Genomic DNA, 14,438 nt, shown 5'->3' with positions numbered 1-14,438 from the left:
GTGAAAACGGGGGGAAGGCATAAAGGAGAGTCCTGGGCCATGGCAATGCTAGAGCATCCAGCCTTTCTATGGGGCACGCTGGATCTAGGGAAAAGAAAAACTCTGTCTTTGCATTGTTGGGGGACGCAAAGAGGTCCACACTCGGGCTCCCCCACATTTGTATTATCTGGTGGAACACCTCCGAGTTTAATGCCCATTCTGTTTCCAGCAACTTGGGTCGGCTTAATTGGTCTGCCAAAAAATTTAGAGAGCCCTTTATATGAACTGAAGTTAGAGATTTTAGATTGTGCTCTGCCCAAGCTGCAATCTCCAAGGCCAAGTCTCTGAGCCTCTTTACCCTGGTTCCCCCTTGTTTCCGAATGTAAGAGACTGTCACAATGTTGTCCGAGAGAATTACAACGTGTGTCTCTTTTATGTGGGGGGCTAATTGGGCCAAGGCCAGCTTTACCGCCATGAGCTCCCTGAAATTCGATGATTCCCTGCACATGCCCTGACTCCAGACTCCCTGAGCGTGCCATAGATCTGAGTGCGCTCCCCATCCCCACAGACTGGCATCTGTGAATATTCGGATGGTAGAAGGAGGATGCCACATCCTGCCCTGATTGAGATTGCTCTGGTCCTCCCACCACAATAGGGAGTCCTTGATTACTTGCGATAGGGTGAACCTCTTGTCGAGATGCACTCTTCCCTGCTTCCAATGTTGCAGGAACCATTCCTGTAATGTTCTCGTATGTGCTTGTGCCCATACCACTCCCGGTATGGTCGAGGTCATAAGGCCCAACAAGGAAGTTGCGTCTCTTAACGATACCCTGCTTTTTATTCTGAAAGAATATGCCCTCTGTCTTATTTTTTCCTGTTTCTCTGCTGGCAGAAAAGTCATTTCCTGAACCGAATCTACCCTGAACCCCAGATACCGCACTGTCTGACTGGGATTCAGCATTGATTTTTCTATGTTTAATAGCCAACCCAGGTCTGACAATACCTGACATGTCAGGTGCAAATCGGCCAATAACTTTTCTTTTGAATCTGCCAGAATCAACAGGTCGTCCAAGTATGGAATGATTCGGATCTGCAGACGGTGTAACTGTGCCATCACCTCTGCTATGATCTTTGTAAAAATTCTCGGTGCAGTTGCTATACCAAACGGGAGTGCCCGATATTGTAAATGGTATATTTTGTCTCCCAGAGCTACTGCAAATCTTAAATAACTTTGGTAAGCTGGATTGATGGGCACGTGAAGGTAAGCATCTCTTAAGTCGAGAGTTACCATAAACGCGTCCTTGGGGATCAAGGCCTGAATGGTAAATATACTCTCCATTCTGAACTTCTCCACCTGAATGAACGGGTTTAGATTCTTTAAATTTAAAATCATGCGATATTTCCCCGAGGGTTTTTTGATTAGAAATACCCTGGAGTAGTAACCCTGGTAAAACTGCTCTTCTGGCACGCTGCAAATCACATCCTGCTTCAATAAGGTGAGAACTGATTCTTTCAGAGCTCTGGCTCTTTCCGGCTCTCTTGGGGTCCCTGTAAGAACAAAGTTTTTTGGAGGGGGGGAGGCGAATAATATTTTGTAACCTGTCTTTAGAAGATCTAATATGAACAGGTTCTGGGTAATGAGACCCCACTGATTGACGAAGTGGAGTAACCTTCCCGCCACCTGTATCTCGTCATTTTTCCTGTCTTGCCCCAGAGGGAGGGGGCTTATTGAACATGAAAGAGGATTTACCTTTTTCACCTGTATAGACCCATCTTTTCTTCTGGGGTTGTGGTCTCTGATTTTTGTTAAAGAACGGCTTTTTCCCACGAAAGGACCTTCGTGGAAGTGGCTTGCCCCTCTTATTAGGGAATTTTTTACCTTTCCCTGATGACCTCTCCAAAATACTGTCCAGATCCTTGCCGAATAAAAGGTCACCCTCAAATCTCATGGCACACAGCTTTTGTTTTGAGCTTACATCTCCTTCCCAAGTGTTTAGCCATACTGCTCTTCTGGCTGTATTTATGAGGGCAGCAACTCTGGCAGTAGATCTTAAGAATTCCGTTGCCGCATCCGCTAGGAACGCGACGGATCGGGCTAAGACTGGGAAGGACTCCAGGATCTCCGCCTGTGGCGTACCTGCTACTAAATGGTCTCTTAGACCCGACAACCATTTAATTAAATTTCTTGCAATGCAAATGGAAGCCATTGCTGGTTTAAATGCAAATGCCATGGCCTCCCAGGCCCTTTTGAGCATAGTCTCCGCCTTACGGTCCATGGGGTCTCTCAGTGCACCCGAATCCTCAAAGGATAGATCCGTATCCTTAGAATACTGTGAGAGTGCCGCGTCCAACTTTGGACACTTTGCCCATAAGGCTATATCTTCCTCCTTAAAAGGAAATCTGCGTTTAAACGACTTTGGTATGTATAACCTCTTTTCTGGATCAATCCACTGGTCTGTAACTATCTTCTTAATTGCTGGGTGAATGGGGAAAGTCTTACCTTCACTACCCTGTAATCCCATATAAATATCGTCCTGTGCAGAGGAGATCGTGACCTGGTCAGGAATTTGCTCCGCATCATAGACTGCTCTCAAAAGCTCTGACGTTTCCTCTGCACTAAATAGGTACTTTGCTGATTTCATATCCTTTGCAATGGAATCTGATCCTGAATCTGCTCTAGATTCAATCTCCTCAACCGAGTCTTCCGCTGAAGTAGAAACAACATAACCCTGAACCTCCTGGGCCGCGGCCCCTGCCCCTCTCTGCGATCGAGACTCCTGACTCGAAGCGGGTACAGGAAACTCTACATGGGCCGACACAGGGGGCAGTTGCGGTGGCACTGGGTTTGTCATCATTACTGAGCGCAAGGCCTGAAAAGTTGAAGTAAATTCTTTCTGCATTGACTCCATGAAACTTAGCATCACAATCGATGGATCAGGCTTATCCTTTGCAATACAATTTTGGCATACTGATTTCGACCAGGAGGCTGAAAGTTTTGCATCACACTTAGAGCATCTCCTGGATTTTTCTCTATGCTTTGTAGCTGGCTGTACCGGCAATGCCTAGAGAAACAAAACATTTCTTTTAGTCTCCAGCCTGCCCCTTTGCTACAGCATCCCATTATTTTTTCCCCTTGTGTTTCCAGCCACTAGAAACCACTAGGAAGCCATGGCTGGACACATAGACGCATGTCAGTAGGTAACACCTGGAGTAATAATCCCACACAGCCCCTTCAGGCTAACATTACACCAGTGTCACTGTCTACCGACAGCGATACCACCGCCGACAAACAGCCTACCTTCTCTGCTGTGTCACTGGAGGTTTTGCGGCCTTCCACGGAGGAGCCTTCTGCCTGCTCCATGCTCCCCCGGACAGTCCTGTGGCTGGACTCAAATGGCGCTGAGACGCCGCCGCCTTCCCACTTAAAAAGCGGAAGTCACATGGCCCGATGACCTGACCCGGAAGTAGCTTGTTTTGTACTTCCGGGTGTCGTCCTGACACGCAGGACACTCCTCTGCCACCACCTCCCTAAACGAGCGGCAGACCACCGCTCCCACGGATCCCGACCCGCCCCTCCAATCCCAAAAGGAGGAGCAGGCGCAAGCGACCGACAGTACGCCTCCGCTTGTCGCCAGCGCAAGCAACGCTAGCTCACATGCAGGCATCCAGGCATCCAGGGAGAGAGGAGTCCACGAACGTTCGTATCCGGATGTTTCCAAGGAGGGAAACACAGCAAAACTGAGGTGTGTGGGTAGGCAGGGGCTTCTTATGCAAAAGTTTGTATCAGGGGTGTTTCCTTTGGGGGAGGAGCTAGGCTATCTCTCATGTTATGCAGCCATCCTGGAGGATGAGGAGAGAAATATCTGTTATATATTCAGCAGTGTTGCTCTGGGAGACATCTCAAGCTCACTCCAACCTGAATTATCGCAAATTCTTTCTGTTTTAGGAAAGCAAACTTTTGTTTTTCTCTGGTAAAGGCTGGCTCAGTGGCACAGGTAGAAAAAGACTACCACCAAACCACACTACAACGCAACTCCCACTCACAGATGACAATCACAGAACAGTCTCTGCAAAGGCAAAAAACTACAATGAAGGTTTTTAAGAAAGGGGGTGTGGCTAAACAGAAAAACCTGGATTTTATGGCACAAGCGTTAAGTTTCGAAACATTTTTTTTTCATCTACTTTGGTATGTCTGCAGCCTGTGCTGATAGTGTGGGTTTTAGTCTTACACCAGAGGCCAACTATAATTGGAAAGACAGAATGAATGCATGCGTTATGCACAAACACAAGGTGTGGGCACAGGTTGTGGGAAGACAAACTGGAAATTAGAAGATCCTCACCCCATATGCCATCTAACACTGTCCCAGTAAGAAGTATAGTGCTGTATTCAGGATATGTATTTATTTTGATAAAATACTTACCAGTGCCTGATTTTTCCTTTTGTAACTTGAGAAACTGCTGTAAGAAGCTTCCGTCATTTGCAAACTTATTTGAGGAAGAAGAGGATGACCCCGCCGAGCTGCAAATATTAAGACGACTATAAATATACTATGCAAAAAAAAACAACCTGATTAAAGAGAAACTTTCTTGAATATAGCTCAATTAATAAAATGGCTTATTTTAACAATATTACTTTAAATTATTTAGTCAATGTTTGACCATTGTAAAATGTTTACCCTCCCCAATTTACATTCTAAAATTTATCACAGGTGGCAAGATCTTTATGGCTGGCAAGAAGCATCATAGTGGAATGTATTTGTTGTGTGTTCCTAAGTAAGCAGAAACAACAACTGGTATCCCAGAGTGGAGATAGGAGGAGAATTCTGCACAATAGAGAGCCTAGGCTAAACATCACTGGAACGGCAGGGTTACATACCAGCATACAGCTATATATAAATACAGAAAGTGTTTCTGATACTAAAACCAGGATAAATACTGTATATTCCGGCGTATAAGACGACTTTTTGACCCCTTAAAATCTTCTGAAAAGTTGGCAGTCGTCTTATACGCCGGGTGTCACTCCAAACTGATGGATGCTGGAATACGGAATTGACATAACGATTGCCTACTTATTACTGCAGCAGCGGGGGGAGGTTGCGAATGAAAAATCCTTTAGCCAAAGCTTCCTGCACCATTAACATTAAGGCGAACAGCCGCTCGCATGGGTAACACAGCAGCTTCCTGGTTCGAGGATCACATGACCGATGACGCGCACGCTGGTGACGTATGCATTCACAATGTAGATTGCCGGAGGAGGCACTCACTAGCGTAATTGCGTTGGAGCGCAACAGTCGTGTCACAAAATCAGGAAGCTGCTCTGCTTCTCACGCGAGCAGCTGCTAGCATAATGCTAATGCAGGAATCTTTGACAGGTTTTTCTTTCCCTAATGGCTCCAGCACCGGTATGTGTAATAGCTAATGTGTAAGGATGACAGCGTGGCCAGTATGTGTCATTTTGAAGTGCCGAGGGTGTTTACAAGGATGTATCATGTTAAGTGCAGAGGGCGTTTACAGGGTGTAAAAGAGGGGTAGTCTTATACGGCGGGTATACTTCAAACTCTATATTTTAACTGGCAAAGTTGGGGGTCGTCTTATATGCCCAGTCGCCTTATACGCCGGAATATACGGTAACATAAAAGTGGGTATCTATAATAATAATTTCCAAGCCAGCTGCTGTGTGTCTGTTTGTCCTTCCATCCCGCTCACACCTCCTGCCCGATGTGTCTGTCTGCCCTGCTGTGAATGGCCAAGGTGCTGATCGGATGGCGCTTGTCCAAAGAGATGGCGTATGCGCCACCAGCCAGTCCTGAATAATTTACATTCTACTTTATATCACTACGGTGCCCCTTTACATGTATACAACAGGAAATTGGAACAGGAGGCTTATCTTTTAGGATTAGCAATAAGTTGGACACAGCACAATTCAGACACCGGGAATTAGCACAACAGGCGGACAGGGGGGATTATAGGATAGGTAAGTGGGCAAGCAGCTTGGCTGATGATTGGTGGAGGTGGCATATGGACAAAGAGTGAAGGCGTGGTAAGGAGCCATAGAATATTGATAGGTCAAACAAGTAAACAGAGTGGAAGAGAGTGGGGATGGTAAGAGAAATGGGTGGGCAAGACAGAAGAAGTGAGGGGAGCTCATTATTGATGGATAATGTGATGATGGAATGGGCAGGGGTTTAACATAGTAAGATGGTAGGATAGATAGAGGGATACTTAGCCCCGCACAGTATGCTGGGCGCAGTGGGTAGAGAGGTCAGAAGAGGAGGCATGGAGGGTGAATGTGGGTAGGAGTCAGAAGAGGTGACTAAGTGAAATAGGAGAATAGATGAGGGGTAGAAGTATAGGAGGGGGTCAGTAACATTAAAGTGGCAAGTGGAATGGTAGATCAGCTTTGGCTAAACCAAATCATCCAAAATGACGGGTTGCACTTGAAATTTTCATGTGGCTAATCAACCAAAGGCCTGAACACCCGCTAGATAAATGTCGCCTGAAAATCCTAGGGCAGGGGCAGATAGCTGACTAAGCAATGTTTTTTTCCACAATAATGCCTCTAGTACATCGTCTCATTATGTTTTGATAATTCCCGTCAAAAAAATTACTTGCTGGTTGAATAAAAGTAACTTTAAAGCAGATCCGAGATGAAAAACTAACTATAACAAGTAACTTGTCTATATATCTTATCTAAAGTTTAGATAGTTTACACAGCATATCTAAGCACAAAACAGCTTCAAAAGTTTATGATTATTTATTCCTGAGATACAATGAGGACAGCCATGTTCTGTTTGTCACATTGTCACAGGCTGGGGGCTGGAGATGCTATCAGCTTGCCTGTGTGTAATTTCAGTCTCCTCTCCTCCTCCCCTCTGCCTCTGAAATCTTTGGCTAGTAGCCTCCTACACCTCCTGCCCAGACTGAGCTCCCATAAGCCCTTGCTACAGTGCCAAGGCATTATGACAATGCTGTGGGCGAGGCTTGTTTAGTTTATAGGGAATTAGAGTATTCAAACAAAACAAAAAAAAAAATATTTGGCTTGAGGAATGTCCTATAAACTATATGAAAGGAACACAATCATGCAATGAGTAAAAGTTTATCTCTGATCCAATTTAAGTCAAAATTTGCCAGGGGGAAGAATACTTATGGACAGCACTGTATGCCCTGGACCAGGCTGAGAAATATCACAAGGAATGAGCAGAAGAAGAAGAGAGGGAGCAAGACTACAATTTTAATGTGGCTAACTTATGTTTGGAAGTGAAGGGGTGAGGTGATAAGAAAAGGCACGATGAAGGTAAATGCGAGATAGATCATGTCATTTCAAATAAATGATATACACATCAGAAAACTTACGGTCTCTCTTGAACTGGGGTAATTGGTTTAGCTTGCTGAACCTGCTTTGCTCTGGCCTCAATCTCCCTTTTTTTCTTCTCTATTAGCTCTTCTTGATACTGAACATAATCACTTGGTTTCACTGGCTTTTGAGGAGCAGATGCAAACCGTCTTCCCCCTATTACCAAAACAAAGTGGTTTTATGGCAGATCCCAATTCAAAGGTGAATAGCATAGCAATATTTTGATAGTCGAGTGTAGTATTATTAGTTTAATTCCAGAGTACTGACATCTTTGCAGAGACTATAAACAAGTCAATAACCGTCCCTCAGAAGAGGTCACAAACTAATACACACCATAATCATGGTCCCATGCCCTACCATAGTCTAAAGGCATTTTATGTGAGACACCCATTCACTTACCAGGTATGTTTTATGTATCTATAAAGACAGACAAAGACTCAAGACAATATATAATATATTTGCTAAATGACCACCATTATAACAGTGTCAGTATCTACAAACAGATGGATACAGTATTATGTGCATGTTGTTAAGACATTGCTTCTCATTCTAATCTGAGGTGATCTAGCTGAAATCAGTTTAGCATAAAGCTGGTTTGACTGCTTTTATTTAAAAAAATCACTGTCTGAACAACTGACAGATACGTATATTTATATCACCAGGATATGATGATCACACACAACCTTCCCCTGTCCCTTGCATGTAAAGGGGATGCCAGACGCCGTCCACTACTAAACAACAACGCTATCTTCTATTTCCCGGCCGCTGCTCTTCAGCCCTTGCTGCACCCCATACACCTAAGGTGATCAGTAACTACGAAGTGTAATTAACCAATGATACCAGCACCTTTCCAGCTCTCCATCTTGCTCCCACTCCTCCGATCACCGGTGTACCCTCCCAGAGCTTCACAACACGCTCTCTTCCGGTTCCGGGGCACGTCGGGGACTCTGGGCTATTGGTGGTGGCACAGTTTCTATTCATTGTTTACCTTTTACTTTTATGTTTGCTGTTTAGTCGCTCTTGCTGAGCTGTCACCTTCAGATATTATTATTCAGCATAGCAGCCTGGAAAGCGAATAGCCTGAACATTACAAATATCCTCTACTGGCTTTTACGATTATAGATACTTCATTTTTATCAATTAAATAAATACAGATCCCTGTAATAACTACAATATTATTACAAATGAAAAGTAAACGGACTACAGCAAGCTATAGGAATACTTGCAATTAATGTGCAACACGTTGCAACCCAAGCTTCTAGATTTAACTTCAGACCATTATTTCAAACTTGCAGAGGTGTGTTTTTTTTATTATTCTGTTGGACTTGACGGACAGATGACCTTTTTCAACTAAATGGTGGCCACTAATGATCCCATATTTTTTGTCCAATGTTACTGAATCTATGTAGTAGAGAACTGAGTGAATATACTGAATGCACACTTAAAGGGAACCATAGCTGAAGGAGAAAAAGAAGTTATACATGCCTTGGGCTTCCTCCAGCCCCATACGCTCTGATCGATCCCACGCTGCCATCCTCCGCTATCCGCATCTACGAGAACCGGCTCCCGTCGCTGACGTCATCGGAGCCAGCTACGCAGGAGAAGTGCGCCCTCTACGTATCTCTCCATACACTGCTGCAGAGATACACAAACAGCGCACTTCCCTTACGCTTAGACTGGCTCCGACTGACGGAACAGTGGGGAGCCGGTTCTCGTAGCTGCAGGCAGTGGAGGACGGCGGCGTGTGACCGATCAGCGCGTATGGGGCTGGAGGAAGCCCCAGGTATGTATAACTTCCTTTTCTCCTTCAGCTATGGTTCCCTTTAGGCTACTTGCACACCAAGACGTTGCGTTAGGTGCCACGTTAAGGTCGCATAACGTGCACCTAACACAACGTATGGTGCTGCAAGATAGGACGGTAGAGTGAGCCGCGTTAGGTGGCTCTATCCCTATAAGGTCTCCCAGAGTGGCGCTGATTGGCCGGCGGGACCATGTGATGCGGAGCGAGACACTCCGCATCACGTGGTCCCGCCGGCCAATCAGCTGCCGCCAGTGCAGTGAATATTAAGTAGCCATGTGCGCGGCTACTGTAGCTGGCTCTCCCCGCCTCCTCTCTGCCCCCCACTGAGCATGTGCAAACAGTCTAACGCGGCTATAGCCGCTCTAACGCCGTAGCATGCTGCACTTTCTGGAGAACGTGCAGCGTTACATGTAACGCAACGTGGGCTGTGTGAACAGCCCACTTGTGTTACATTGCTGTGCGTTGGGGGAGCGTTACAGGCGCACTAACGTGCGCCTGTAACGTCCCTGTGTGTAAGCAGCCTTAAAGAGGAACTCCAGTGAAAATAATGTAATAAAAAAGTGCTTAATTTTTACAATAATTATGTATAAATGATTTAGTCAATGATTTACACTCTGACATTTATCACATGGTGACATTTTTACTGCTGGCAGGTGATGTCAGTGGAAGTAGCTGCTGCATGCTTTTTTGGCAGTTGGAAACAGCTGTAAACAGCTATTTCCCACAATGCAACAAGGTTCACAGACAGGAAACTGCCAGGACCATGGTCCTCACAGTTTCCTGTGGGAGGGGTTTCGCCACAATATCAGCCATACAGAGCCCCCTGATGATCCGTTGGTGAAAAGGAATAGATTTCTCATGTAAAAGAGGGTATCAGCTACTGATTGGGATGAAGTTCAATTCTTGGTTACATGTTCTCTTTAAACTGAATGGAGACTGTCTTAAAGAGAACCCAAGGTGGGTTTGTGAAAGCATATTAGGACACAGAGGCATGTTCTGTATACAATGCCCAGCCTCTGTGTCCTTACAGTGTGTCTACAGGCTACCCCCGGACTCTGCAGTCCCCCACCCCCTCTCCGCCTCCGTAAGCTTCCTCCAATCGGCTTACAGAGGCGGGGAGGGACGGAACAGAGGAGGAGAGCCGCGCTGTACAGGAGGCGGGGGAGCGCGGTGAATGACAGGACAAAGGTAAATAACAGGCTAGCGGCAATCTGTGTGTCGCTTGCCTGTCGCTTTTTTAAATGGGGGACAGCAGAGCCCGGGGGAAGCCTGGAGACACACTGTAAGGACATAGAGGCTGGGCATTGTATACAGAATGTGCCTCTGTGTCCTAATATGCTTTTACAAACCCACCTCGGGTTCTCTTTACAGAATACCAGAGCCAAAACCCTTAGGAGAAATGGGGGGAGCTGGCATGTATGGTGAGCTATCCTGATGCCCACCGCACCCCCATTCTCCTGTGTCCCCCTCCTTACATGCCTTAAGCCCCTCCAAAAGCCTCTTCCTGGTCACAGAGTCGGGCTCCATTGCGAACGACAATTTTTAGTTTGATTCGATTCAATTTGCCATTGCAAAACAATGGCAAATTGAATCGAGTCCCTATCAGACATGTCGGATTGAATTGAATCAATGAATCGAATCGGACAAAAAATTGTATGGTGTAGATGGGGCTTTAAGTCATAACTCACCAAAATATATCAGAATAAAAGCCTGGTAGACATTCTGCATATGAATAAAAGATTGGAACACAACATTGTTGAAATAATTAAATTTATCAATAAACTTAAAAAATTGTGAAACTGTACAAATTAAAGCGCGCATGCGCCGTACTTCCACGCCGGCCGCCGTGATGACGCGAGGCGTCTGGCGTGGTGACGTCAGCCGCAACATACGCGGAAGAAGGAGCCCGACACTTGGCCGAGTGTCGCCGGGCTCCCGCCGTCCAGCCATTCCGGAGCGGGGCCTAGGAGAGTAGCCAGGACGCCATCGTGGGACCTCCCGACCAGCGCTGGACTAAAGAAAGCACCCGGTGAGTACTATTTTACTTTTTAAGTAGAGCTCGGAGTCCTTTTAAATAACAGAACCCAGCTTTGGTGCAATGCACCTGTAGAGAGGAATTCCCACCGGCAGATGGAGCTGTGGAGTGCAGAGGAATAAACCCTCTGCACTGCCACAGATGTCAGATGGAAATTGTACGAGGTGAAACAATACAGGGCAAGATAGCCCCTAGAGAGAGAGTGAGCACAGAGACAGAATGTATGTATGTCCACCAATCCAGTCGCCACCCGGCGACGGTTGACATACAACAGCGAAAACCAAAGTGAGAAAGCAATCGCCAGAATGGCGATTGCTAATAGAGACACAAGACTGAATAAGGCCTCTTGCACACTACAAGTGATTCCGATTCCGCTTTTTAATCAGTTTTTACATCCGATTCAGATTCCGATTTGCAGTGTGCAGGGAGCAAACTGCAAATCGGAATCTGAATCGGATGTAAAAACTGATTAAAAAGCGGAATCTGAATCGGAATCACTTGCAGTGTGCAAGAAGCCAAAGACAGAGCGTGACTGAGTAGGGAAGACACAGCAAAGAACCACAATCTGAACGTCAAAGAAAATAACAAACGAACTACCTAAACGCGGTCCCCGCACGAAAAGCGCAACAGAGACAAGCACGTTAACGGTACGGTCACCGCACAAAAAGCGCAACAGTGACAAGACGTACCAACCCTAACTAACACATGAACCTAACAATGACGACAGACAAATAACGCGAACGCTTGCTAATCTGTTGCCTCCCACCAGACAACAGCAAGCGTTTGTGCTGGACAAGACAGACTGAAGGAGTAACCAGTAGCAACCTCAGCTAAGGTTATACTCCAAGACAGACAAAGGAGATCCACCGCTTCTACCGCCAGGGCGAATGCGATCTAGGAACGAGACCAAACAATTTACTGCCAGCCGCCGCAGGCGACAGTACAATCGCAGGGACCAGACAAAACAGCACAGGAATAAACAGTACAAATAATACAAAGCCTGACTGCACTATAGAGAATGCAAGATGCACTCCCCAATAATTAACTACACTAGAATATTCGCAAACAATCAGCAGAGGGGCTGAAACTCAAGGTAAGTCCAGCAGAACCAAACCTTTATGACCAGCAGGGAATTCTGGGAGGAAATGGTATTTATACTGCAAGCCTTCAAAGGAAGCAGATACGTAATTTGCATGACAAGTGGATGCAAATCCCTCAACAGAACAGCAGCTCTGAAACTTACAGAATGAAGACAGGTCTCCTTTCCAGGGACCTGCAGCATACAGACCTAAAAAATGGTAAAAAAGCTGCCTGCCTGTGCAGACAGCAGAGCTGTAATGATCGGTGAAGTACAGAGAGGTCTGATTACCGGTGACCTGCAGCGTCGCGGGGAATACAGACGTATACCAGATTATATGTGATCTGCAGTATCACCGATAATCCAATATACTGGCTAACCTCTGTTCACCTGAGTAGAGTGTAGTGTTTGGTGTAACAGTAACACTAAGAGGCCGAGGCCTTGGTGCAGCAAGGAGAACTGCACGGATTCCTTCCGCAGACCTGAGCTCTCCAAGACGGGAGGAGTCAGACTGACAGTAGGAAGGAAAGTCCACGAGTGACCCTCAGAAGGAAGTATCACTATGAGGACTGGGAACCGCCTCCAATCGTGAGGTCGGTTCTCGAGGTCGGACAAGCCAGATCGTAACACACGGACAGACAAAGTACAAATACGGTAGGCAAAGGCGGAGTCAAAGTACAGGCAGGATTCGGCAACGGGGTATCAGATATATCGGGGTACAAAATCGGGAGGCAGAAACAGAGTCTAGGAACGAGCCGAGGTTCGGCAACAGAGTATCAGAAATATCGAGGTACAAGGTCAGAGTTCAGGCGGATAGTCGAGGCAGGCAAAAGTCATAACAAATAATCACAATCAAACTAGTACTTTAGCTATCAAAAATCTATCTAAGTGTAGGATTACAGCTCCAGCTGGTCCCGGCACACTTAAGGATCTGACTACGGATCTGGGTGCTCCCACATATGTGATCGCAACGCCAGACCCCAGATGAATGAACAGCCAGCAGTATATATACATTAGGTGTCCCCCAGCACCTCCCTGATTGCTGGACCAATGGGAAGTGGAGCTATGGTCAGCTGACCTGCCTGGTCAGCTGACTCTCCCCTGGTGTCATAAGTTTTGTCTGAGTGCGCGCGCGCGTCACTCTGAATCTTAAGGGACTATGAGTCCCAGCCAGCACAGCCCCGCTCTGCGGTGTCTCCGCAGCGGGGACCTGCCGGCTAACCGCCGCATCCAGCGCGGCGGTTTCGCCGCTCTCTGCCGGCTGATGCACGGAGGTAGCCGCCTCATGATGTGAGGAGGCGGCTGCCTCTCCGTGCGAGTAGCTGCCGTGTGCGGAAGGAGCTGCCCGCCGCTGGCTCATGGCGGCGGCTCCTCCGCGCTTTCTCACAGTACCCCCCCCCCCCCCCCCCCCCCGAGGAGTGGACTCCGGACAGCTCCTTCCAGGTTTTCCTGGATGTACAGTATGAAATTCTTTCACTAACTCGTCCGCATGCATGCGATTCCCAGGTACCCATTGTCTCTCCTCAATGCCGTACCCCTTCCAATGTACGAGATACTGCACCGAGTTCTGTACCATACGTGAATCTATGATCTTTTCCACTTCATACTCGGGTTGGGCATCGACTAAGACAGGCGGAGGAGGGGTGGGACCCCCCTGGGCTGCGGGTTTGAGAAGTGATACGTGGAAAGACCTTACTCCACGCATGCTGGTGGGAAGATCAACGGAGTATGTGACATTGTTAATCTTCCTAGTAACCGGAAATGGACCCACGAACCTGGGACCAAGTTTGTCAGAGGGTTGTTTCAGGGTCAGGTGACGGGTTGACACCCAAACCAAATCTCCTGGTTGGAATTTCCACTCCAACGAGCGTCTCTTGTCAGCCTGACTTTTCTGGCTCTGGAATGCTTTTACAAGATTATTCTTGATGATCCACCACATGTCCTTAAATGACCTTAGCCACGCCTCCAAGGCTGGGAACGGAGTGGCCGCAACTGGTAATGGGGAGAATTTGGGCAGTTTACCTGTCACAATCTGAAATGGGCAGAAACCTGAGGACGAACTCTTTAAGTTATTGTGGGCAAATTCTGCATAAGGTAAATACTTAACCCAATCACTCTGTGCCTCAGCAACGTAGCATCTCAGAAATTGTTCTAACGACTGATTGACCCTCTCTGTCTGGCCATTAGTCTG

At 46.8% G+C, this 14,438-nt stretch overlaps 1 protein-coding gene across 1 annotated transcript in view; it reads right to left on the bottom strand.

Moving 5' to 3' along the window:
• The window catches only part of SUGP1 (SURP and G-patch domain containing 1), a 57,687-nt gene extending 49,435 nt beyond the window's left edge, over nt 1–8,252 (bottom strand). The window contains exons 1-3 of the mRNA XM_068271274.1: nt 8,180–8,252; nt 7,333–7,489; nt 4,401–4,498 (exon numbers count right to left, since the gene is read on the bottom strand). Of these exons, the coding sequence (XP_068127375.1) occupies nt 4,401–4,498; nt 7,333–7,489; nt 8,180–8,195 (271 nt within the window). The 5' untranslated portion in view covers nt 8,196–8,252. The remainder of the gene's footprint in view (nt 1–4,400; nt 4,499–7,332; nt 7,490–8,179) is intronic.
• Nucleotides 8,253–14,438: the final 6,186 nt, after the last annotated feature.

The sequence above is a fragment of the Hyperolius riggenbachi genome, chromosome 1 (assembly GCF_040937935.1).
Source record: "Hyperolius riggenbachi isolate aHypRig1 chromosome 1, aHypRig1.pri, whole genome shotgun sequence".
Taxonomy (NCBI): Eukaryota; Metazoa; Chordata; class Amphibia; order Anura; family Hyperoliidae; genus Hyperolius; species Hyperolius riggenbachi.
This window is presented reverse-complemented; position numbering and strand designations above follow the sequence as displayed.